This window comes from Netta rufina, assembly GCF_964035555.1.
Source record: "Netta rufina genome assembly, chromosome: 1".
NCBI lineage: Eukaryota > Metazoa > Chordata > Aves > Anseriformes > Anatidae > Netta > Netta rufina.
In genome coordinates, this window is record NC_140123.1 from 71,773,079 (window position 1) to 71,800,913 (window position 27,835).

A 27,835-nucleotide genomic window follows, 5' to 3' on the forward strand; every position below is an offset into this window, starting at 1 on the left:
TACCTGCATTAACCTCCCGAAGCGGGGACAAAGCAATCAATGTGCGCTGGTCTAAAAGTTGGACTGTTTGAATTGCACCCAGTACAGAGAAACTGACTTCTCAGCAACGTCAATACTACTGTAAGGCTGCTGATACCATTGGTTTGGAGCCTGGTTCTGACCGTACTGCAAGTGTTGTGCAACTACAGTAGGTATCAGTGCCATCAAGTGTTGCCAGCACATTCTTTATTTGGAACTTTACTCAAATTTAAAATAAATGCAATCACTTCTTTTTAAAATTTTAAGAGTAACTCCAGTTACATCTTTTTTTTTAATATTGATGGGAAACAGAATATACTTACATAGTTACAAGACATCAACCATGATCCAGATTTTACTAGTAGATCTTTTTTTTTTTCCTATGTCTTAACGCAGAGAATGACATCTAACAAATTTCCTGTCAATTTGATTTTCACATTTGCGAATCCATGTTGTTCCAGTAAACCTCGGTATTCAGAGCCACTTCTCTCCTTTCCCTCTGTCTGCACAAGCATGTTCAAAGACTGAAGCAAAGCTGTGCTCCTGTTCTTCTTCTCATCATCCAGTACCATTTCAGCCAGCAAAATCCCACAGCCTAATTTAAAAACAAATGCATGCAACAGTGCTAATCCATTATCCAGCAAGAGAATTTCTGCTACCATATATAACTGTGCAAAGTATAGGACACTGGTGAGTCCATTTTTCATTTACTCATTTGCTGTATTTTAAATGGCCAACCAATATTAAATGTAGAACCCACTACTCTTATAAAAAACACGGAAAAATCCAACACACATCACAGATGTTTGCAGGGCAAGAGGGGGCTACTGTAGACTTGGTGTGACTGCTATGGAAAGCAGTAAGGTAAGTATAGTAGTTATATTTCTTTGGACTATACTGCTGATCCATGTTCGTATTGAAATTGTGGTGGATGGCAGGTATTACAGCAGCAGCTGACATTGCATGTTATTTCTGTACAAACTGAGGTTCTCCTGGTGGGAGCGACCAAGGGTAGAGAGCAGAACTTGAGTTACTCTGTGCTCACACAGCCTCTTCCTCCATCTTCACACCCATGAAAGGGAAGACACGAGCAAGGGGATTACTGACAAACCAATGCTTGTTTTACTTACTGTCTTTTGGACCAGCATCTTACACAGAAGTTTCTCTTGGCACAATAGAGATAGGAGGCCACCAACTCAGATCAAAACGCCAGCATCGTACACTGATTTTAGTATTAAGTGCTGTACAATATTAATAACTGTGTTCTGATTGTGAAGACAATCCCCTCTGCCATTCCAATCAGTACACTTCTGACATTTAGCAATCAATAAAAAAAATAATAATAAAAAATGAAGCATAACACTGCAGCTTGGTAGAGAAAAGATTGGGATTTGACAATAAAATTGCTGGATGAGGTCTGTGTTACTATCAGGTGTCATTGAAGTCCTTCTGAAAGCTTATTGAGATCTCTACATCATCACCATATAATTAGTTACCTTAAGGCAAGTTCAAGCCAGTTATGCTGTGGTGAACAAGTGTTTCACAAAGAAAAATAATTAGCCAAGCATATCTGAGGTGATATGAACCTACATTCTCTCTCCCATGGGATTTTTGCCTGAATTCAGACATCAAAAAATTAAATGCATTTCAGTTAGCTTTCTTACAGACTATCCACCATTAAACGTACAATCAATTTCCATACAAAACCCAGGAAATTTCCTTTCATAAATAGGCAAAATGATGCATCTACTGAAAACACCTGTTCTCTAGCAATAGGAGTTTGAGGTGACTAGATGACTTGAATGCCTAATGTTTAGGTATCTCAGGCTAGAAAAATGAACCCTATTTGTCAAGAATCTGTAGTTTCTGTTCTCTCTCACCTGTCTTGTGTGATTCTCCTTTGCCTTTAACAGAGGTGAGTACTACAGTCTCACATTACACAGCGAATAATAGGTAGAGTGATGCAGGACTGTCATTTTTAAGTCATCACCGTGGTACAACTTTGGAAGACAGTGTCCAAATTTTGTATACCCCCAGAGGGGGGCACAAACAGAATAGCCATTATCTATCTCATTCATCCACCATTTTTTCAACCTGTGATTCTCCACCTCAAAAAAAAAATAAAAAATCCCATGCATCAGATTTCCTCCAAACTGTTTGTTAAAGAAGAATGTGGGCAAGACAGCGTCTTCAAGAAGGCATCAACTGAATGCCATTTCCCAAGGAAGCAACAGAAAACCTACAGCCTTTATTAGCAGCAATTTATTTGGATTTTAAAACTTAGCTCCTTCATTCCTTATTACTCGATTAGTTAACGGACCCAAGTTTTCTTGCACCCACTGCTCAGGAAATCTTTTCAGTGCAATGCCATTAACTCCACCCCTTTCACCAGTCAGCAAACAATACCAGCCTTCTCCAGAAGGACAGAGTTTGAACATTAATGAGAGAAGATGAATTTATGATTTCTCAGGTGACTGAATGATTACAGAACATCTTAGGACAAAAAGGACCGCAAGTCTCCAGCCCTGCTCAAAGCAGGGCAGCTCTACAGTCGGATCAGCTTGTTCAGGGCATTGTCCTCAGATCTTGAAACCTCCAAGGACAGAGATCCACAGACTCTCTGGGCAACCTGCTCCAACACTTAGTTGTCCATAGAGTGATTCTCCCTTCCCCTCCCCTCAATATCCAGTCAGTCTCTCCCCAGTTATGCCTATGCTCTCTCATTCCATACTGCACACCATAATGAAGAACCTGGCTCTGTCTTTTTGGTATCTGTCTCTTCAGCAATGAAAGGCCAGATTTCCTCCAAAACCACCTATTCTAGACTGAGGTACATTTCCTTCAAGGCTCTCCTCACAAGCCACATAATGCAGCCCCAAGCCATCTTCATAACTTCCACTGGACTTGCTCACATTTATTAAGGTCTCACAGCCACCTCCTCTTAAATTCTTTCAGGAGTATTCCTTTGCTCTGCCCAGTCTCCTGACTATGGTAAAAGTTGAGGGGTGTGGATGACGCAAGCCACTTGGGAAGGTAAAAATGCAGCTTGCATCTTTTCTTCTCACTGCAAGACCAGTTTCTAAAATAGAACAGTGTATTTTGTTTGGAGACATCCAGGAATATAGACTACATTCAGACTGTTCAGTAAAGCAGATTTGTCTACAGTTTGTATTAGCCTCCTTTTTAAGGCCAAAGTAGCTAGGAAAGTGATCCTGAACCCACTAGCAACACAGCACTGTATTAATTTAATATTTGCTAATTTAACATTTAGAAGTAATATTTATTTATGAAATATTTTATTATAAGTAGTTTTCATTCATACCTCAGAATACTTTACAAAAAGGAAGTCTGATGAAGAGCCCAGCAGAGCTGCGGTCATACTTTACCACAGACACCATGCCCAAGGAAATAAAGCTCACTGCATATAAAGTGCTGCACTTTAATCACAGAGTACACTGAGGCTGTGTGGTAACCAAGCATGTGCTATTTAAGTTTTATAGTCAGCAAGTACACAGGACTTACAGGCACAGGTTTAAGTCTGTGACAGAGGTGTGCCAACTTTAGGATTGCAGTGTTCTGACTCAAACAGCTTCTCGCAGCTTAAAGAACAGCATTGTGAACTTTATGAATAACTATGAAGTGAGAAACACCTAATTGCTGGAACGAGTCTTAGGATACCAACCCGTTAAACATAATGGCAAGCCATTAGAATAGAGAAAAATGTTTTGAAAACCGTTTTAAATTTATTCAGTACTTCAACATCTGATCTCTAAATGTCTATGCAGATCAGAGCAGCCGAATTCCACGCAGAAAAAGCTTCTGCTAAGACTTACACCCCTCTCTGGCAGTATTTCCCTGATTTTGTACAGCTCAAATGCTCTGTACTACACATTCCTCATGATTAACTGAATCACTGTAGCACTTTCACTTTACTCAGTGCTCAAAGAGCAAAGTAACTTCTGATTAATCAACAAGACCAGGTAGATGTAACTCTTGACCTTGCTCATAAACTTTTATTTGCAGAGGTCGGTGATTCAACATAGGCACTGCCTCTATCACCCTGGCTCATCAGGATTACTGTTGTAGGAACACGTGGCAGGACATATGGCAAGAAACTCACAACTGATAGACAAGAAAGCTAGTTCTGGAAAGCAACTTTAATCTCCAGGAAAGCTTCCACCACAAACTGGATTTTAAATCTAAAAGAATGCCAATGAAGTATCAGGAAAAAACAAAGGTTAAGAGTGGTGACTTAAGTGATGAGTTACTTGAGGAGAGGGGATAGAGAATGTAATTCTCCAGTTAAAAACTGGAACATGAAGAAGCTGCTAAAATTTCTATTCATACATATTCTCTTACGAAAACTGTAACACCTAAGATTCATGCCAAATGAGACAGAAGTCGTATGTAGTCACAGATCTGTATTCAGAAGAAACAAAACTGGAAGGAACAGCTCTCAATTGCAGCCTGTGGGGTATATATTATGTTTGGAGTTTAGAGACTGCTGAAGCTCGTGACACTACTGCTCTTGTAGGAACATGTTGGAGCTTTGTTCTATTTTCCCTTTTGCCCAAGGCAAAAAAAAAAATTCTAAAAATGTTATCCTTGAGTTGCTTTTCAGTAAAGCCCCACAAAAGTGAAAAAGAGGACTACCATCCTGATTTTGATAGAGTATCATTATTATTTTTTAAATTTCTGATAAAAATAAGTAGTGACCACTGAATATACTGCAAAGGGAGAATTCTGTAGCTTTAAGGCCCAAGAAAAGAGATATTAATGAGGCTCATGAAAGCTTGTCATTTTTAACTTGCTGCTATACAGCTACATCAACTCCAAGTTGAACATAGTCTGTAGACTAGCCAAAGTGTACAAAAGTTTTTTCATACACAGCTTTCAATCTGCCCCAAATACTTTTTAAAGCATAGAACTCATTCCTGCACAAGCAACAGTCCAACTTTTTATTCAAAGCCTGTAACAACTGTTTCACATACAGGGTCAAAACAATCTTAAACTGACATCGTCAACCAGCATAAGTGTTATAAAAACTCATCATCCCATGTTAGTTCTGTTCACACTAAGGTGACAGATTCTTCTTGAAGCACAGAACAGCATCTAGTAAGGTTCCTGTGATCTTAATTTGTACATCTGTGAATCCGTATTTCTCCAGTAGCTGTTTATATTCTGAGCCACTTCTCTGCTTTCCTTCAGTCATACTGAGGGACTGTAGCACAGCTCTAGCAGGGTGCATCTTCTGCTCGTCGAGCACAATTTCTGCCACTAGCAAGGCACTTCCTGCATTTCCAAAACAACCAGAAGTGCTTCAGTAAATTATTTCTAGCTTCACATTTTTAGTGTTTTGTTCAGAGACAGTTATAGATAGGTCCCCCTCAGACCAGTGTTTTCACAGACCTCAGTGTCAATCATGAATTTATTCTCACTAATCTCTTCCTGGACAAAAACATTAGTTAGAAGGAAGGGGGAGGTTTGAGCACTGCCTCCACTTCACTGAAGTTCAGACCACTTCCTGATTTTTTATTTTATTTTATTTATTTATTTATTTTTTTACTCTGTCTCATTACCATTTGAACCAAGCAACTCCTTTAAGCATCTGTCATCCCCCAGTCTTTGTATAAGAAAATAAGGCAGTCATCCACAGTTTTTTGTGGTTTATAAACAGGATTATGCTTACCAACCTAGATCTTATTTGGAACACTCTCCTGTGAAACAAACTTCATAGCTACAGTTAATCCCCTTAGATTAAGGAATTAGTTGAATACAGCACTCCAGTTTTTCTCTTGCTTCTTTGTCTTCCCTTTTGATCTTTTATACTGTTGATGTAGGAGAAAGCACAAGATACTTGTGCTTTTTTTTTTCTCAACCTATATAGTTCTCAAGAAATCTGTACCTCAAGTATTACTGAACTCTGCTACTATTAGCACTACTAACAGATTAAACTGCCTCTCCTCAATTAACTTGAAGCCACTTTAGTCAGCCTGCTTGTAGTTTGGATAGAGACACGTACTTTGGTAGTTGGTGATACAGTTCTTTGCAAGAAAGGCTGGGCATGGCAGAGAGATAATATGAAGCAGTAGCATGCAAAATCTGCAACTACAGCAAGGGCTTCTTTTATGTATTTTTATTAGAAGCTTTGTTTACTTTTTTATTAAAGAAGGCAAATATGCAAACTTAATGCAAAGTATTAATTCAAGCATAGGCTGCTATGATTAGACAAAAATATGCATTTTTTAATATGAACTTGTTATGACTGTATTAATATGGACCTGTAAATGCATGAGATTAAAAACTTACCTGGTTTGCAAACAGCTGATATTTTACTTAGCAGTACATGAATCTTTTCATCTGGCCAGTCATGAAGAACGCGTGAAAGGATATAAAGATCTGCTTCTGGAAGATTATCCTTGAAGAAGTCACCTGTTGAAAAGGAGAGTTAGTACATTCCTGCAGAAGGAAATGGAAACATCAAGATGGTACTAGGAGTTTCAGTGTGGGTAAGGTAAGAAAGATGAACAAACACGGGTAGCAATATGCTGATTTGTAGTTAAGGATAGTTTAAGAGTAAAGCAGATCACAGGTTAGAATTCTGTAACATGTTAAGATGGAGAGAAAGCTGAAAGCAAGGAGGGAAAAAAACTGAAGCCTTTTGTAACCACCATGTTGATCCTGCCTAGAAATGAAAAGCCTGATATAAGGACATACAGCAAGACTCTACTCCCAGAAGTAACAAGTTTATTTAAATTCATACTTCCTTATTTAGCCCCACTCTCTGGCCACAGTCAGTTTGCTGACTCCAGTCAGAAGCACAATGGCCCTATTTAGCATGTGTGAGCCCGCCCTGCCTTGTACTAAAACAGGTTTGGGATTGGAGCAGGGCAGCACATCATCCTCCACAGAAAAAGAGCCTGCTCTATGCTTCAGGATAACAGAAACAAGGAAACATCACATTACATTTACCTGATACAAATGTCACTGGAGCTGTGCATTGTTCTGAAGGCTGAAAGTAAGAGATGTTTGCAATGACTTCTGGAAGGTCAAACACTGTAACCTTCATATTTGGGTATATTTGTATTAATTCATGAGCCAAAGCTCCAGTACAACCTGTTGAAAGTTTTAAAAAGTCAAAATCAAATCTTTTCTCCCAGAATTTGCATACATTTTTAAGGATAAGGCTCTATGTAACATTAAGAAATACATTAACTCAGAATTAGAGGTAGCTAGAGGTAGCTCTAAAATTAACACTGTCAATAACACCTCCCAGTGAACAATGCCTTAAAACTTGGGTAATGCATTATTTCTTACTCTGTCACAGGCTTGACAATATGACCTTTGATACCACTATGTGTTTGTGCCTTTTTATTTTTTTAAACACCACGACTAATGGACTTGTAATTTGTGGATGAAGTACATTAGAACTATTTACCAGATATAAAGCACTGATATCTGAAGTTTGACAAATACTCTCCAGCATACGAAAGGATAGGGGTGGTAACATCTTGAAGTCTCTGCACAAGTGGCAAAGGTCGTACCAGTATTCTGTTAATTCCTCTGACATGATGTCCACCTCCCCAGGCACTAAGTTTTTTTTCTTACATTGGATCTTTTCCCTATATAGTAACATCCCCTTTTTGCCACTCCAAGAAGAGTGTAAAAGGACACTAACAAGGATTGTTTCTTCAGGTCTATCATCAGTATTCAACACCTCGGTGGTCATCTTAGATATTAATTGGAGAAAAAAATAAAAACATTAAAACCACAGAACAACTCAATTCATTCTAAAAGAATCCAAATTTTTGTACTGGCAGTACCATGTTTCAAGCCTGACACACAAACACTGAAAAGGAGTTTTCAAAATCAAGATCAGCTAAGCCACAAACCTTATTTTCTTTGTCAAGCTATGTGTCAGCATGTAACTAATCACGACAAATGTTCACTTATTTCATGTTACTCAAGTATCTTTTTAAAGAACTTTGCTTTCAGTTAATTGCACTTTAATTCTGACTTTACAGCACCAGAAAAATAACAGTATTAGACCATTTTACTTCATTCAAGTGGAAAAACGTACGTGTTTTAAGTAACAAAATATGGAACTGAAATCAAGCTCTTCCCTGTAATTTGCACGCAAGCTCAATTACAGACCATACCTCCTAAATCACAAGTAGACTTAAACTGTGAAAGATCAAATGCTGTAGCCACATCTCGTGCTGTCAGGTGGGCAATGCTGTGCATGGCAGCCATAAAACGCTGCTTCACCTCCTGGCTGTGATAATAGTCCTAAGAGGGAAAAAAAACAAACACACAGTCATTGACATTTATTTTCATTACTTAGGCATGCTGAGATTATGTTCAGCCAAGGCAGCAGGTGTCCTTATGCATGATTAGCTGATATTTAATTTCAGAAATCTCATGTGAAAGCACCATTGACTAGTTGCCCATCCATGTCTTTTAGTAGTGACAAGCTGCTTCACTGTAGCAACAAGCAGATTTCTGCATCCTCTCCAGAACTGTCAGACATCTTTTGTAGGATGTCTCAGAGGACACACACTTAGCTAGTTTGGACGCAGTCTCAGTGATGTCTCGTGCTATTAAATTCAACACTTTTGTCCACTGAAGCTGAGGTAGCATAGCAAGAAGAGATAACCTGAACTGTTTTTAAAGCAACACTACGTCTTTGATATACATTCACTAACAGCTTTTCTCCATAGCAAAATGTCTCCAGACATTGAAACTTTTGAAAAATAAATAAATAAATAAATAAATGATTTTTCTCCTGCCACAGTCTAAAAATGTTTGTTCTTCCTGATATCAGGAAGATATCTTCCTGATATTCATTTAATTCTTTTATTCTCCCATAATGGGAAAATGATTAGATGAGCAGGCCATAACTTTAGACAAAAAGGTTAAAGCTAGTCACATTTATTTATTTATTTTTAAATTACTTAAGAAAGTACTCAGTACCAGAAATGTTAGAATGTTAGATATGGAAACAGACAAAGAGAAGGATTACCATTTTTAGTGGCAATATATACCAACTTGAAGTATTTACGAAATTACAAACCTAAATAAAATAGACTGGATCCCTCCTCTAGTACATTAACACAAATAGTTTGAAAACAGCTTTGAATATGCAGCCAGCACAGATTGTACTGGACGACCATCAGTAACAAGCAGCAGCACTCAGTATGGAAGGAGTGCATGTATAAGGTACTACCTGCTATTATTGAAAGGCCACACAGCAATCAGTAAGACAAGCTCCAGGATCGCTCTGAATATATTAGCTAGATGGGCAAAACTTCAGTCAGAATTTTTCTCAGCACTCAAGATTTCCTAGTACATTCTTTGATTACTCCAGCACTTTAGCACCTAAAGCCTGCACTGCAGGGAACATAAGTCTCATTAGTGAGTTCCACTGTATTTCTAGCATTTCTGAGATTCACCAATTTTCTTAAACAACTCAGTCTCCATTTCCCTCCAGATCAGTTCTTCTGGGTTCTTCACAGCTAGTTTTGGCACAGTGAAAGTTTATATTACCTTAAATAAATCCTCTGCTTTCCTTCCAAAGGCTCGATGGTTCTGTCTGCTTCCCTCTCTAACAGCAGACTCCAGGTTTGTAAAGAGAGGCCAGAGATGATCGTTAGAGTGGATAATGTAGCCACGAAGTGAGTATTCACCATCTGATGTCAGGTAAGTATTTGCTGAATCTGTATTACTGTAGCCTTAATGGAGGAAAACAATTGTAACCAGTTTTGTTTCAGCGCTTTACAACAGTCTGCTAGTATCTGAAGCCATTTTACCCTGTACAACTGTTAAAGGTGTAGGAAATCCTCATCTTGGCATCACAGGGGTTTTGGTTTTTGTACAAAGATCTCTATGGAACAGTTCTAAAGGCATCCTCATTCTTAAACAATGAACTAGGGACTTTCTTGTTAAAAAGAATGTAGGTGCTGAAGGATATAGGTAAGCACATACATACATACATATATATATAAAATTAAGTATTTATTACTATTTCAATTATATACCTGATATTCAGGGGGAGACCACCAGAAGTTCATCATTCCTGACTGCATTTTTGTTCTGCCCTTAAGGGCTTTCTTCTCGGTGTTTGGTCTTGTCCTCTAACAGCATTGAAAGCTTTTATTCCCTTTTCTCAGCCCTTGACCTTACCACGTAGATGATTCATACGGAAACTTATAAATACAGAGTGCAGGCTGAAAAAGTTAATCCTATTACTGAATATCACATACATACACTTCAAGCACTGTACTGGTCAGGGGCACTAAAAATTAAGAAGCTGTCCATGAAGGACACATTTCAGAGCTCTCATAAAATTCCTGATTCTCTGCTCAAGTTTGTGACTCTGCATGACTGCAGTAGGGAAGTGAGTTTACATGGTCCTTATTTTGGGTGATATATTTGAGCTCTTACACTGCTCCCTGGGACTGCCCATTAAATTTATTAGAATTCAGAGATAATTGTTTTTGCTCTCTGGTTATTTCATTAAATAATGCCTGCTCCCAGATAAAGCACTTCTAGCTGCTAATGATGAACAGAAAGAAACAACAATCCCCCCCACCTCAAATTCAAGATATCTACACCATCAGGTCAGTTCTTGTAACCTTTGAAAAATCTCTTCCAGTACTATATGCAGTTGAGAGTGAGTAGACAGGTATAGAGGTAAGAGAAGGTACCCTTCTCCCCTGACTAAAGGTAAGCAGCATTGTTTGACCATTTTAATCCTCCTTCCCTTCTACCCAGTCTCTTTATTCACCCCTTTTTATTTAAAGAGAAAGGTGGGTGAATTGGAAAAGTCACCTTGTGATGTCTTCTCCAGCAATCCAAGAGCCACACAGGCATCAAGGAGTCTTTCTGTTCCACACACTGAGGTTCCAACCTCGTTTGCAACATCCACAGCCTTCAGAGGACCTTTGGTTTTCAAATAATCAAACATCTTCAGCTTAGAGGCTACAAACAGCGCCTATATGTAGGAAAAAATGTTGTCGTGCTGCATTTAAAAAGACTGCAATCAAGAAACAAAGCAACTACATGTTTTGCCACAGACGTTCTAGAAGTACTATTCTACATTATTACTATTATTTAAAAAGGACATAGGGTAACAAAATTCCTAAAAAAAACTGTTATGACTCGTTTCCTTCCCTCTCAGAGGAAGTTTCAATGCCTTAGCCATGTAACAGTATTTAGGACAGACACATGTCTGAGAGAAAGGAACTATTCTGGAATGCAGCCTACTGAGTTTTTATACAAACTACCTCTTTATTCAGATATTTATCATAACCATTGGTATGGAACACGTTCCATAAATCAGACGTGCTTAACTATCTGAACTGATGCCAATAAGGAACTGGAAAGTTTCATTAAGGCACAGTAGCTGCTTCAGTTACAAGATTGTTCTTTGATTAATAAAAATTAAGTAGAAAAAGGAATGAAACTCCAAAGCACAACCATACCACATGCTCACCTTAAGATGTATATATGGAATTGGGGAAGACAGAACAACTAATGCAGGATAGTAGAGGAAAAACCCATGGGCAATTAAGCTGTTTAGGCTGAAAAGTTTAACCAAACTTTTACGGATATGCTAACCAGACCAGAGAGAAATGTTAATGATATGTGACTATGTACACCTCTCCATTTGAAATTTATGTGCAATTCTGCACCTAAAACCAAGGAGCATATATAGAGCACAAGAATGGAAGTACAGGCAGCAATCACTGAATCTATTTCTTCGCAACTGCCAGCAGCTACGAACTAAAAAGTTCAAGGCAGTCAAGAAAAATGGATTAACGTTCTATTTAATAAAAACAAGTGGAGAAACAGGAGATTAACTTTGAAAAGGTCTGCTACTGTGTAATTATATACTTTTATCATCTCCCTCTTTTTATGTTTTTCTCTGTTGTACTAATTAGAATGTAGAATTGGGATTTACTAGAATCCAGAATTTCACTATACTGAGTCAATTGCATCTACACTACAGGCATTTGCCTTCCAAGATCTGTTTAATCTTTGGACTAATATGACCTAGAAATTACAAGAGGAATGAGAATGCGGAAAGAGTCAAAAACCTAGCTGATACGAATCATTCTTCTACCATTCTATAATGCTCAGTTCAAAAAAACATCCTTAAAGGTTTGAGTAAAGATCAAACTATGCAAATTCAGAATGTGTTAAGTTTGAGAACATGCTTTAAACCTGATCCCCTCCTGCTCTGCAGGAGCAGGTGTTCAGAATAAACTAAGTGGCAACATCTTTTCCCCTGTAGGAGATTTAAGTCTGACTTACAAAAGCCTTAAAACAACACTCAAGGATCAAAATGAAATAGATCTTGAGCTTTTATGAAACTCAATGCTTTTGTGCTCTTATCGCTATTCTACAAGGGGAAAGAGAGAAGGTAAGATTTGTGAAGTTATAGAAATAGTCCACCACAACTAGTAGTTCATTTTACAAAGATCCAAGACACAGGAAAATAAAGTCCCACTAGCTCAAGATGAAATTTGGCACTGTGTACTATGATTTTACACTGGATTAGTGGGAAAGGAGAGCTCCTGCTTCTGTTTGCCATTGCCACCAAGTCTTACTGCACAAAACTACATCAGATCACAGTGACTAGCGTACGTAATACGCAACAGCAAAGTGGTTATGATTCTTATTTTGCACTTAACTTGAAAAAATACTAAGCATCATCTCACACATTCAAGTACATCAAAACACGTTCCCTTCGTATGACTGCAAGCAGCACACCCATAGATCTGTAGTGACTGCACTGTAGTTTTCCTTAAGATCTGAGCATGGCTTCCTGCTCTTTCAACAGAACCAGTGTCAACTGTTCTGGGTGTTTCCTTCCACGGGCCAGCCTCCTAAAGAGCTTATTTTTAATATATCTTTAGGTTCAGGTTTGTCATTTCACTGCCACTTGAGCAGTTTTTTTCCACCTCTTCTTGAAACATGAATAGCTTGATTGAAATCGGTGATCTATTTAGCATGACTGCTGCTCATTTCTCCTTCACTATACCGGAGCTCTGAGTAGAAGACTTGGTAGCACTTAATGTCCAGCTACTCATTTCCCTTCACACTTGGCTGCTACACAGAGCACCTGACCTTCAGTTTGTAGCCTATGTCTTTATCAGATATTGCATGGAGATTTTTACCTGCAACATGAAACAAGGTATAAAAAAAATTACTTCCGTAATAGGAATAAAAAAGTGCTATCTTTCAAAGAACTCTAATACTAGCCATTAAAAGTTAAAAAGGAAAAACTGCAACAAGCATTGTATATATTTTAAATGAATTTGGTAAGTTAACCCCATAAAATGTCTTCTTTGTAGTATATCTAAAGGTAACTTACTACTTGATTCTGGTCTTACGATCAGTACAAAAAAATAATGAAAACATCAAAATATTCAGTGGTAAATTCTTACTTAAAGCATTTTGAAGTTTCCCTATAGCATTCCACTTCAGTATTGGAGTACAATCTGCATAAATACATTTCTGAAGTAACTTATTTTGTAATTGGGAGGCAATTACAACATGCATCAGAGCCTCAATCACTGTTATAGCTAATGAAAGATTATGATTTGAGTTATGAAAGAGTTATGATTTTCATTAAGTTGTATTTAATTAGCATGACAAAAGACACATATAGGAGGCAAGGGGGTACTGTTGTCAGACACTCTCGAAGCAGTTTCACTGTTCATACCCAAAGCCAATCGTACACAAACAAAATTAAAATACGCAGATTTTTTTCATTTCAAATCGAGAGAAAGATTTTTATCACATGGGTAGTTGAAGTTTCATGGAATAGATAATTGTCAATACCAGAAAGCAATATTTATGTTGTACCAGAATTTTCAGCTTAGATCCTCTAGTACTTCACAGGTCCTTTTAAACTAATTATTATTCTTATCCCAGCTCAGGTATTTCACATTACCTGCTATATATTGAAGTCCAACAAAACAACTGTATCCTTTAGTAAAGTAGTTTTATTTTTTCCTTACCTTTGAGGCTTTAAAACCATCCATCAGGTCTAGAATTTTAGATGGAAGTTTTGCTGCACTTTCTGATGCTCCGTTCTGATTTTCCAAAGGTACCGTAAAGCCAGTTCTGACACTAGAGCTGTTCTCACAGTTGTAAACAGGTCTTGAGGGACACATACTACTGCTGTCCAACTTATTAGCACCTTTATGCTCTGTGAAATTTGATGATTCACTTTCTCCATCACTCAAATTCTCAAAAGTGTCCACAGAAGGGATAGAGTCATGCTTTATATGCTGTACAGTATGTTTGGGGGGTGGATAGTACAATTCTGCTAGCTTTTTGCAGAAGTGATTCAGAGGAAATCCCACCACATTCAAGAAGTCTCCATGGACATATTCAACTAACATCCCACCAAGGGCCTGGATTCCGTATCCACCAGCCTTGTCCCTGGGGGAGTGAAAACAACAACTGAGACCTATGAAGTTAAGATTAAGAGCAAGGTTAACAGCAAAAGGTAGCACAGAACACAATCACTAATACTGGAATAAAGACTAGTGTTCTCAAGTTAGAGGTGGATTAAAGCTACCAGCTAGGCTCAACACTGAAAGTTATCAGTCCTTATATTTACGTTGTGATATATATATATATATTTTTTTTTTCCCATAAGGGTAGGTGGCCTACGGTCCTCAAGCTTCAGACAGTCCAAGTGCCATAGCCACAGAAGCTGGAGTTACGTCCTCTGACTGCAGTCAAACTGCGCTGCCATTGCTCACACCCAGTGTTCTCCATGTCCTGGCTACAAAGGAAGGTAACAGCAAGTGTTACTGAGACCAACACTGCCACCCAGTCACCCAGCTGTGTACCGACCCTAACTCTACTCCCCAGGAGGCTGAAGGGCCTTTAGGTATATGTTGGCTCCAAAAAGGAGCTCACACCGAAGAGGACATCCTGGAAACCAAACAACTGTAGTATTTGTCTTGTGGCTCTCAGTCACAGGAATATCTAAAATGAAGGTCAAGAGGATAGATTGCTCTTCCTCAAGAAAGTCCTAATCAGATATAAAATCCACTGCTGTTCCACTCGGCTCTAATTTTTGTGCAGTTCTGAAATGCAGAGTTGTACGCAAGGTGCTCTTAAACGTCATGATAATACTAGTAATTTGGCACAGGTATGCATTCCACAGAAAGTAACCTTGGGAATCTAATGTCTTCAGGTGTAATTATGCAAATTCCACTGTGCAGAATGGAAATATATACAACCAGATAAGCTGTAATAGATGCAACATTTTTACTGTTCACATCTAAGGAACAAGGTAGAAGTGCATTTACTACACGATAACACCAGAGTCTGAAAGCCTAAGTAAGCAACCTTTGAAACCAAAGGTCAGTCAGTCTCAGATCTATTAACTCTGGATAGTAGGCAATTACAAATTGCTTTTGAAAGAAGGCTACTACACAAGATAATTTACTTTTCATCCTAGATTTCATGAGAACAAGTTCTCTAAACTTAGAACTTATTTCCGGAGAGCCTTTCAGGTAGTCTCCTAAACAGAAGCAAAGGAGTCAGTATCCCAGCAAATGGGATTTTAAATTACTATAAACAAGGAAATAGGATTTTCCTTTAATCTTGCATTTTAAGCACCTAAGTATAGCTTTTCTCTTGTTCAAAGTATTCTTGTTTTATAACATACTGAAGACTTACACCATCTAAGCTAGAAATACTCTCATCACTAAATATATTGCTTTTATTTTTAAAATGAAGCAGTATTCCAGTAGGACGAAGTCATTCGGGTGTATGCTGACAAGTAGGCAAAAAAAAAAAAAAAAAAAAAACAAGAATCAAAAGCAGTGGTATCATGCTCCTAGAAAGGATATTAACAACATTTGTCACCTCATTTATTTTTAAGGAGAACTTAACATTCTTGCACTGCATCCAGGTGATTCTCTACTACAGCTCCTAATCCAAAGATGTAAGGCTATGCAGTTAGTAACAGCTCCATTGATCTCTTATGTAGTGTCTTCCACGCCAAAAATTCTGAAAAAATACATCAGTATATACACAGCTCTTATAACTAGCTCTGGCTAATCTGACTGGCATCTGTGACATGATAAAATTAGTGCTATGCTAGTAAAAGAGGCTTCATTGAGAATAGTGTGTATAGCATCAGTTAATTTGTATTAAAAAATAACTCACTTTAAAAGACCTCTTGACAAGCTGTAAGATCTTGGCTGTAGCCAAAACATTTTTCGGCAACTGACCTTTCTAGGGAAAACCATGACTTCAAAAGGAATGTGTGTAACAACCAGCAATTAAAAAAACAAGCAATAAAAAAATACCACGCAACACACGAAACAGTGGAGGAGAAAAAGTTATGAAAAGTGAATCAGAGGTAACAAAAGTGCAACATTAAAACACATTTCCTTTGTTACCTGTAAAATTTCAACTTTACTTATGCCACAAAATAATATGTCCACATATACTACATCTGAGTTGTCCAAATAGAGCAAGTGAACAAATAAACTACTGCTGCACTGACAAGTACGACTGGTGCTACAGATGAAGAGAGATGTTTGATTGGGTTATGAGTTGATTTCCAAAGGCAAGAATGCATGTATGACAGTTCCATGTGTCTTGGCCTGTATATTCACATTATTAGAAATACAGGCAAATTTCAGCCACATGGGACAGTCTGAGCTAGTGACTGAACAGTAGTAGACACAAAAGAACAAGTTCATCCTCAGTGAAGGAAACATTTAAAATAGGTCAGAAGCAGTACACTAATTTCTTGCATTTTTATTACCCGTGAGACAGTTGGTTGGATATCTAATATTAGCCATCTTCACATATCCACAAATCATATAAGTTCCTTTAAATATGTAGTAGCTTTGTAGAGCAAACACAAGAACTACTGACACCAGTGGTAAAGAAAGTCAGGATTCATTCTCCTGTCTCTTGAGAGAGGCAAAGTTGGCATATTCACAACAACAAACAAGTCAAAGATGAGTTTCCATTGGCAAGGAACTTGCAAAGGAGCAGGTGTGGGCAGGTGCAGGAAAAAGATTTGGTAATGGACTCTGGTGAACACTGAACAGCTCTTTCATAGAGAAAGTAGTCAAATGTAGCTATGTTATTGATGAAAAACAAGATTTGAAGTTAATTCTAGCATAAGAATACAGATTCCCTTACTTCTGTAACACCACACCTGTAAGATTTTTTTTCAGCTCATAGCAGCTGAAAAGATCTAGCTATGTGCTTGCTAATTTGCGCCAGGAGACCATAATTATTTGCAAAGCCTGAAAGATACATTTGCTTCTATATTCTATAGCTTTAGGGGAAATAACTCTTGGAGAAATCACACAAGGGAAGAAACTTGGACATACATATTCTATTATTATTTTTTTTTATTTTATTACTTTATAGTTAATTCTGAAACTGTACAGCTCCAGACTCTGAACATCTCTTACCCAAGTGCAGGAGTCCTTTGCTTTCATTTCACCATTCAAGCAGAGCTATCAAAAACTGCCCAGGATATTCACAACTTTTTCCACAAGGGAAAGATTGCAAAATGAACAGCTGGCTTAGAAAGGCTGACAGAAACCAAGCCTACTATTACACAAGCACAAAATACTTAGGATCGCTATAGTCCAGCCCTCTTTCAACAGAGCAAAGAATAAGAAAAGCCCTTCCAGTAATCAAAAAAATTTAAATAAATCCTTGGTTGGAAGGAGGATCAGGAACGAAACAAAGCGAAAAGTTATCTTTCTGCAGACACGATGAAGGGTATTTTTATAGCCTCACAGTCTACCTTGATTGAGATAGTGCTTTTCCCTCCCTTGTTCATAGTTTAGGTCAGATATACACATTTAGAATTAGCCCGTGTCACCAGTGACTGAATTTAAAATACCACGTCACATCTGTTCTTGATATTAAAAGGACAACTCAATCCAATCGCAACAGCAAAAGTTAGACAAATTTTTAATTTTTCATGCAATCAGCCTTAATTTCATAAAATAAGTCCTTATTATAGTGGGAATAAAAAAAAAAAACAAAACAAAAAACACCATCAACCCTACAGGAACTTAACCATGTAACTTGTATGGGTGGCTAAGGAGGAGCAACAAAAACAAAACACACACACAAAAAAAACTTCTACTGGTTTACAATATTTACAGGGCACTACATTAGCTGTTCCCTTACAAGCCCAGAGCAAATGCTGCCTGTCCTCTTGATCATATGAATTAAGACCAAGTGGCTTCTGTTCCAGAGAGAAATGAAAGATATTTAACTGCTGATCCTTCAAGCATATGCCATTGCACACTGTTAGCAGAATAAACTGAATTACCCAGTGCTGTTCATAAGCCATTCTGATGTATCACAGCACCGCTAAAGCTTGTCTTCTACAGGAAATAATGAGAACATTCAGAATACTTTGTCCTTACGTTCTTGTAAAAATTCAGTCATTTTCCCTTTAAATCAACTGCATACCAAGGATAGCCTTCCAAAAATCTAACTAGGAATTTGTTATAAACCATATTCTTGCCAAAACAACTTTTTTCTGTATAATCCAAATTAATTCCAGCCTCTTTAATAAGCTGGGAACCTTATAAGGCTCAAAGAGCACACCTCATTTACACACACGCACTTAAATCCAAAGTCTACACTGGTTCCTCCTTCCTTAGCAGGACATGACTATATTTATGCCACAAATGAGTGCATAAAAACACTCCCATTGATATTCTTACATAGTCAGAGTTGAAGCTTCGGAGCCAAAAGTCCACCTAAGATCACAAGATACACAGTCCACAGTGCTAACCATGACCTGATTTGCCTTCACTAAGCTGCAGCTAATGAAAGGGAAAAGCAAGTTCGGTGACATCACGATCATTCCCTTGTTGTCTCTAAACAACCTCTTTTCTTTTAAACAGTCCAGTCAACTTCACCTTAAAAGCAGTTAGGCACTCTATTCTCACTCCCATTCCTTCTGTGGAATCAACACTGTCTGTAAGTGGCCATTACATTGCAAAGGTAGAGTAAAGCCATAAGCCAAAAGACATGTGTTCTTGTGCCATAATTGTAAGCTGGCCACAAGAATAGGGTGAAAATTAAGTTGGTGTTTCTTGCTATGAGAGCAGTATGAACCTAGATCAATCGTATGCCTCTGTTTCCTTTTTTTTTTTTTTTGATAGGTTAAATAAGCCAAGTTCTAGCTTCTTTCAGTAAAGTTCTTCAATATTTTGATTATCCAACAGTTGTTCCATTCACCTATTCTATAATGAGAACTATCCATTACCTCAGGTATCCAGGCTTCCTGAATGCTTCAGTTAACAGAGAGGTACCTGAATATTGTATGGGTACTTGCTAAAACCCAGGACATTTCAGTCTTCACTTTTCAAATTTATTAGTGTACTATAAAGGTAGTTCAGTTTACCTGGAGGAATTACAGTTCTAGACAAAGTCAGAACATCCACACTGCATCATCTATGCTGTATCATGTGAAACAGCAAAACAGAACGCTAGGCAAAATGCTTTATGCCAGAGGCTAGCAACATACCCTCAGACCTACTCTCGAGTACATTTTGATAGCTAGCTTCAGGGTCTTACTTACATAGGCTCCCCGCTATGAATGTACTCCCATAACAGCTCTTCAGAAAGGTCTGAAAATTTTACTTTAGTTTCTTCATAGAAATCAGTGATCTCTGTCTCTAGTTGATTACCTAAAGAAATGAAAAAGTTTCATTAGAAACAGAAATTAACATGAAAATAGTAGCTTAGAGAATAACATAGGTTTCATTTCACCTCATATTAATTTGAGGTTTTTGCTAGAAAAATATATTACAGCTATAAAATGGTTAATAATGCTCTTTAGGGACAGTGAACTTATCCGTTTACCTCCCCCTCCACATACTCATCATTTTCAGTAGAAGCTGAAAGCTGTAAAAGCTTACATCTTCTATCTTTGTAGTCCTATCTTCAAGCTAACAGGCTGCTCTCCCTGTGCACAACACACAAGTTGATGCTTTTGCAGAACTATTTATAAACTGCTAGCATATACATCCAGCAACAAGAATAAAAAAGTCTGCAAACACCCTTCTAACTTTATAACTGTTGTCAAACTACTCATAACACATCATAGATAGAATTACAGCTGTTATAGATGCCTGACTCTGCAGCTGCATCTTTACTGCAGACTCACGCATTCAGCAGTGCCATCTGCAGCCATCAGTACAATTTTTGTACCATCTCTCAAGAAATAAGAGGAATATTTCAGCCCTCTATATCTGGAAGTGGTTGTAACAATGTCAAAGGTGCTATAAAATATTGCACACCAGCGTGTGGGCCCCAACATTGTGGGGCTGTGAGGTACACTGTGAGCCTGGTAAAACTGCAGAGCAAGGCTGCTCCAAAATATGTTCAAAAGAAAGCAGCCTTACAAAAACGGTTATTATTAATTCACTCTTTCCTACAAGAGTCACATCTTCTGCTACTGCTGTACAATTCATTAGTCTGTATTCTGGTAGCAGTGGACATTTTTGGGGAGGAATGAGGAAGATCTGCAGTACAGACCACAAGAATACTATCCAACTGCTGATGGTGTAAAAACTGAAAAACACTTAATCACACGTAAGAAATTTTAAGAAGTGTTAGTAATCTCTCTTCCTATGTATGTTGTTCCATATTAATACGTAAAACTATCAGCTCAAGATGAAAATTTCATCTAATGTTTATGGGGCACTTAGCAACAGCATTACGATTAAAATTAAAAGTGTACTCTAGAAAACTCTTTCATTGAATCACTTGAGGAACACGCTGACTTAAGGTATTTTTATTCATCTGAATATACCATGGCTTAAATCTGTAAGCTACACATGAGACAAGCTGTCATTAGCATCACTACTGCAAGTGTGTGCAATTGCATTTTCTTCTTAGAGTAATCAATGAAAGGCATTATTATTCTTCCTACATTACTTACAGATACAACTTGACAACATTTTATTTATTTTCCAGCAGCTACTCCTACTGTAGAAATATTAATAAGGGTACTGGAAACACTGACCTTATTTCTGTTACAAGAGCTAAGAGCAACCATTCTAATAAAAAAATAAAGTTGCAAAGAATTTGTCAACAGAAAGACAAATGAAGTTTTGGACGAGATCTTGACCCTGACAAAATATTCACTGATGAAGTCTTAACGCAATTATCAGAGGAAATCGCTTAACCAAACACTCCTCAAATTTTAATATTAGGGTGCTCAAAAAACATTTGTTTACTGAAGAAATTAGCCAGTAAATAATATAGATGTATTGCTCTTTACAGTTCAATAAAGACTGAGGCACTACGCCACTATTTTACTCAACTCCTAAAAATAGACTTCTGTTTCCCTTATTTTCTGGAAAGGGAAGTATATCAAAGTTAGTGTGAATCAGATTCTATCCAGTCCCACAGTTTGTAGTACTGTATTTGAACTTCATATAGAGTATTCACACAAGTTCACACTGGTCTTTTAGTTAGTCTCATAGCTTTCAGAGATGGTATTTTTATAGTCTATTGTATTTTGTCTTCTTCCCTCCAGTGCGAACACTGAATGCAATAAGGATGGCTTCTGTGAGGAGTTTTTTATTTACATATCAATATGTTAATTTTCATCTTGAGCAGGAAGCCAATTCAGACTGTATATGAAGAACTTCTACTCTGTTTCTTCACCTGTACAAGTCCTTATGTAAATAATTGCTCATTAAAATACTGAGTTTTAATAAAATGACCCATGTACCTTTACTGCTGCAGTGTATAATAGCCACTCCTGTGAAAACACTGTGCTCTTTCCCACTCAGCCTGTCACAGAAAACAACATTAAGAAACAGTTTAATGAACCCCATCACATGTAAAAATATTCTACATAATTATGTTACCACAGCCTGTGCAACAGACCATCACATAAATATATCACTTGATGGCTCTGACTTGTATCCTAAACAAATTTATTTTATTTATTTCAATATAAGTGAAAAGACATTAACAAAACAAGCCAAACAAAAAAGTTGAAGACATTCAGTTATGTTGTTCCCAAAGGTGACACAGCTTGGACTAAAAAAGCTTTTGTATGGATTTCATCCAGACACCCAGGGATCCCACAGCAAGCTACAGAAACAAAACCAGAGTGTACAGGAAGACAGCTCATGCTCACTCTTACCCAGCCCAACTCTCAGCTGAGCTGACGTGGAAATCCTGAGCCAGTATGATCTCTCTCATAGTTGGCTCCAGAGTGCCACACTGTGGCTGATTAATTGTGAGGGCTTTAAGGTTTTGTTTTTTTTTTTTTTTTTAAATGTAAAAACAACAGAAGTACAATAAATGCTAGGAAAACTTAAATTTTTGAAGAGACTAATTAAGGAATACTCTCATGACCAAGCTATAATTTGATGTGTCCAGGAGCATCTCACTCTTAATAAACACCACAGGATTTAACATAATTTTAAAATGAAACGATGAGTGAAAAGTTTTAGTCTGACACCTTGGATATGTATTTTTATCTTTCCTATTTTTTCCAGTTTATATAGAATACAATTAACAGGAGTTTAATTTTAAGTGCATTTCATATGCATGATTAAGAGAATGAACTGCTGTACCTTCAAAAAATCAGACATTTGTGTGCAATAGTAGACTACACTCTTTAAAAAAAAGTACTATTTTTGAACTAACCAAACTTGGCATGTTTTTAGCAAAAACAGAGTGTTAAGAAATCTCTTGCCAGACAGATTCCTTTGGGAATCTCCTACTAATAACATATGCTGCTGTCACTTACTGGATAGAGCGGAAAAGCTACTGCTGCTAAGTTAGTAACATGCCACAAAGAATAAGAATCAGCTTAACGCATCAGTGCAAAAAAAAATAATAATCTAAAATAGACTTAGAGAGCTAAACTCCAAAAAAACACCAAGCCCTTTATATTCTCCCTAGAAGACTCTGGAGTTACCATGTAAACTCCTGAATCAAGTGGAAGATATTTTGTGTTTTCTCCCCCATACAAGAGAAGAATGACTGACTAGTGGATTCGTCACATCTCAGTCTTTCCTGAAAGGTGATTAATTTCTTTCAGTTTCTTGGAGGAAGAAAAAAAATCCTACAACATACCATTCATCTTAAATGACAAAGTATCCTCCAGGAAAAAAAAAAAAAAAAAACAAAAACAGAAGCCTAAAAAGTGCCAGCCCATCCATTGGAAACAGTGATGGAAGAGATTTTTTCCTCAGTTAAACTACAAATTCAAAAAGCCAGCATCTGGGTTGGATGAAAACTGCAAGATGTACCATAAATGGAGATTACTTTTCAACGCATTCTTATAATTAGTTTCACTATGTGACCCTGCTTGAGCAGAGGTGTTGGGTAAGATGACCTTTCAGAGGTCTCTTCCAACCTCAACCATTCTCTAATGAATTTTCTATTGACAGTATTAGCTCTTAATATAAAAAATAATCATCAATATACACATTCTTCTTGGAAAGTGATTAGCAAATTATTTATCTAAGAACATTTAAACTAAAGGACATTATTTTAAGTTGCGCTACCTTGTTTCCTTTCAAAGGAAATGTCCAGTCATCAATGATTGGACATCACTATGTACTCTCTCATACACAGAATTCTTTTTCATTGAACTTCAAGCCTCAAAACACTTCTGTCCTCTTTCCCTACATGGTATATCTCCGTATCTTCCCTTCCTGTACCAACTGAAGCATACAGAGTCTTGTGATAAGTGATTCTGAAAACTAATTCAAGTGAAAACGGAACGGTTATATCTCTTATCAGTTCCCTGCGGTGAAGCTGATCTAAAAGCACATCTAACTCTTAGACAGAACTGACATGGTATTTAAAAATGTTTGAAAGATTTGTAGCCAGACTTCTTGATACACACCAAAGAACCGATAAAGCTGTAAAAACAACTTAATAAACATATTTTGAAACTTATTTGAAAGTACAAACCTTGACAACATCCTATATGCATCTTGCTTATCAACTGGTTTCTCCAGGATCTGCTCATCCACGGACTAAAACAGAAAGACAGAGATACCGAGCTGTCTTCTCACTTTTCTTGAAACTGAGGCCAGAAAAGAAAAGATTTAAACCATGACTTCAGACAAGCCTTCAAAATAAGTCTACTGAGCAGAGCAAGAAGCGCAGATACTTTGGTAGAACAGTTAACTTACTGTCTAGCACCACTACCCTCCAGCAAAAAAAGCTCTCCAAAAGGTAATTCAACTTCCCCTGACTTTCACTGTTTACTGTCTCAGCGGAGATCATAGGCATAAAGTTGCTCGCCGCATGAGGGGCAACATTCAACAGTTCACATGATCTGGACTTCTTGACAGTAAGTCACCAGGGAACAGAATTTCTATTGCACAGGAACCCATATTACAGAGGATCAAAGGCAATAGTTAAGCAATACTAGTGTCTCTGGAAAAACAGTACTAATATTCCTAGTACCCAAGATACCAAACAATGCTTCATTTAGGAAAAAAATTATAGACACATCTACAGAACCCTCAAAACGCATCATACTTCAGGCATAACTTTTCAGCAAAAATCACTTTCTAAATTTAAACCTAAAGATTTTCTACACTTATCATAAATTAAAACAATGATAAGGCATATAAGACCTCTTACCACAATAGTGTCTGCTCCTATAACAATATCAGGTGTTCTCAGGTGTTTCTGCAAAGGCATAAAGAAATAATATATTTCTCAAAACAGGAAGAAAGAACAAAGCCCATTAAAAACCTGAGGTGAGAAAACTTAAGTTGACCAGTTTACAGGTACGACTACACAGACCTGAAAACACTTTCTCCTTTTGCACTTTTTACAAAACAGTAATAATTTATATCACCATGAAAGTGAAGAAAAAGGAGGCCTGAGCAGACTAATAGCAGGTTACAACTTTGCCAAATACATTACTGATGAACAAATACATGTACGTCCAGGAAAGATCTAACTGCATTCTCAGTTTTTTCATTCTTTTCATTCTCATTTTCATTTTTTCATTCTCTCTCTCTTTTTTTTTTTTTTTCCTTTAGCTACACTTTGCTTCTCTCTTAAAAGGAAACATATACAGCCCATTTTGGGGAACTAAGTAGGGGTATATAAAGATTCCTTCTAGCCCTTTCCTGGCTTTAAACTAACTTGTCTTACAGGTGAATTTCGATTCACTTCCATGTTAATGAGGTACACAGCTATGATTTAACACAAGTAGACAGGAAACTTGTCTGTAACTCTCACCATTATATTAACACATTTGTAGGGAGGCACTTCTGCAGATATGCTGTTGATAGCTGGAATTAGTTCTATTTAAAGCACAACATTTAAAAAAAAAATCCTTTGTAATGAAGCATTTTGAAATCCACTGAATTAGCATTATCACCAGCATATTTTGCAATGAAAGCCCAGTGTAAGTTAGTTCATAAGTTTGTACTGAAAATACAGTCCTAATGTATTCTCTGAACACCATTCTCTGAAAAAGGAGTAGGCAGAAACCTGGATAACGATTTACATTGAAGATCATGCAATATTTGCTTTGAAGAATGGTGACATCTGACAACATTGTTGGTTTAAAGTGTCTGACATTCCCCTTCTGATATCAGTATAGGTTCAACAAATATATTTCTCTCTTTCAGGGCTTGTATTAAGACATTACAGTACAGTTTGTAGAATCTCGTCAGCTAGACTGCTGAAAAGGTTCTGGTAAAGAACAGCCTTATCTGCTCACACTGCTTACAGACAAGGGCAGAAATCAAATATACTACTTATAAAAGTTGGATTGCAGGTTTTGGCAATAATTAAGATTCAAAATTGTTGCCTTGACTACAGAACCTGAAATTATCAGCTTCTCACTCTTAAAGCGAACATCAATCTCTTTCTCCAGAATGCTTTACAGCTGAATGCCTTGTTTTTCTGATTACCTTCAGCATCTTTATACTCACAAATTCTGAACTATTACCTTGTCACAACTGTTCAGTCGAACTACTTTTCAATGAAAGCTACAGCAAAGCACTGGATTCAGTCAAATAATACCTGTAATAAGCAACTGTCAGGCTAAGATGCAGTCACAAACCTGACTGCTGAAAGGAGATACCAATTATGTATCCCAAGCTGAAGCACTTGTACGCTTCTGACAAAAAATGCAAGCTATGTCTGCTTGTAGAAAGCCTGAACTGCAGGCATTGGACCTTCTTTTGAGTAGGAAAGTACATTTCAGGGATGCCATCTCTCACAAATGACAGAAAACATCCATCTCCTTTAAGTGGGTGAAAAAACACTCACAGACCACCTCAGAAGTATGTGCAAATTAAGTCCCTGTAACACACACCATTTAAAGACAAAAATCTCACTGCAGAAATAACTGGTAACTTACTACATGCATTCTGTTTGCTACTTCCAGGGCCTTCTGCTTTGCAGTTTCTACAGCATATTCATAAGGGGCTGCAAAAGATGACTTTTCAAGTGTCTCCTTAAACCAGGATGGAACTACCTCAAACCGCAGGCCCTGTAACAAAGAAAGGAAAACAATACAGTCAGCCTCATGTTGTTAAAAAAATAAATAAATTGCTTCTATTATAGGGTTTTGTGTTTTCATATCATTTGTAAGTAGTCCAGAATAAGAAGCCTCACCAGAAATAACTTCTGAACTAGTATGCTTATGTTATTTTCCCCTATTCCACCATGATATTAATCCATCCATGGCACTTGTACAACAGTACTGCATGCTTACAGCATCTTTACCACCTGCAGTTATGTGTTATTATACATGTGATAAGTAGAAAAAAAGTGCCAGTTATCTGTGGTTTTGTCAAAATAACAACAACTCTCCCTGCTTCCTGCCTGCAGATAACAGACGTACACCTCCTGCACCCAGCAGAGACACTATGCTTCTAATAGCTGGGTGCATGTCTCAACCTCTGTGCTTCTCTACATCTCCATATTTTGCAAGAAATATGCTTTCTTTACATTTAAGTTCTAACTTCTCCTACAAGAAGGACTCTGTGCAATCTATTAGGCATGCACTCAGGCGCCATTCAGAAGCTTCTTGCAGCCAGACTGGTGAGGTCGGTATGTGCCCCCAGGGGCAAAATGCTCTGACAGAGGGGCTCCAGCTTCTTCATCTCTGTGTGCGAGAATAAAAAATGCAACTGACCTTATTCCCCTCGCTGCATGCACCTAACGCTAACCCCATGAAACAAGGGAGATGGTAGGCCATTTCCAAATGATTTCGGCCCACAGTAAGGCCTCCCAAACTTTCCTGTGACATGCCAGAGGTAGGTGTGCAGGCATTCATGAGTCAGAGCCAGCCCTGCTGCATCACCAGCAGGGTAACTCAATCCACACGTACACCAATATGCACATAAACCCACCGACACCGAGAACCCCTAAGAAAGAAAACCGTGATCGAAAACAACGAAAATAAAGTTTATTTTCTCAAGCATTCACGTGTGAACTGTGTCCCGTCCCGTCCCCCCCCCCCCCCCCCCCCCCCACACACACACACCCCCCAGCCCCTGGGGCACCGCCGGGCCTCCCGCCGGGAGGGGCAGGGCAGGGCAGGGCACGGCGGGGCAGGGCGGTGCAGCTATGGCCGGCTCGGCACTCACCACGTTGGTGAGGATCTCCTGGCGGCGCGGCGAGGCGCTGGCCAGCACCACCCTCTTGCTGACCAGCTTCCCCAGCACCGGGTTCAGCGCCATGGCCGCGGACACCGCCGCACGTCCTTCTTCTCCTCCTCTTCCTCCTCCTCCTCCTCCCCCCTCCCCGGCGGGGCGGCCATATAATG

General features: G+C 38.0%; 1 protein-coding gene across 2 annotated transcripts; it reads right to left on the minus strand.

Moving 5' to 3' along the window:
• Positions 1–37: 37 nt before the first annotated feature.
• On the minus strand, positions 38–27,781 carry ASMTL (acetylserotonin O-methyltransferase like). 2 transcript variants are annotated; one of them, XM_084283011.1, is made up of 13 exons: positions 27,657–27,781; positions 26,423–26,554; positions 24,682–24,729; positions 24,001–24,065; positions 21,794–21,855; positions 19,631–19,739; positions 14,046–14,472; positions 10,849–11,011; positions 9,565–9,749; positions 8,178–8,307; positions 6,991–7,134; positions 6,328–6,450; positions 38–613 (listed from the first exon to the last, which is right to left on the minus strand). In XM_084283011.1, the coding sequence occupies exons 1-13, from the start codon at positions 27,747–27,749 to the stop codon at positions 399–401; spliced, it is 1,896 nt and encodes a 631-aa protein (XP_084139137.1). In that variant the 5' UTR covers positions 27,750–27,781; the 3' UTR covers positions 38–398. The 2 variants fall into 2 exon arrangements, with proteins under 2 accessions (XP_084139137.1, XP_084139136.1); XM_084283010.1 differs by lacking the exon at positions 38–613 and adding an exon at positions 4,274–5,310.
• Positions 27,782–27,835: the final 54 nt, after the last annotated feature.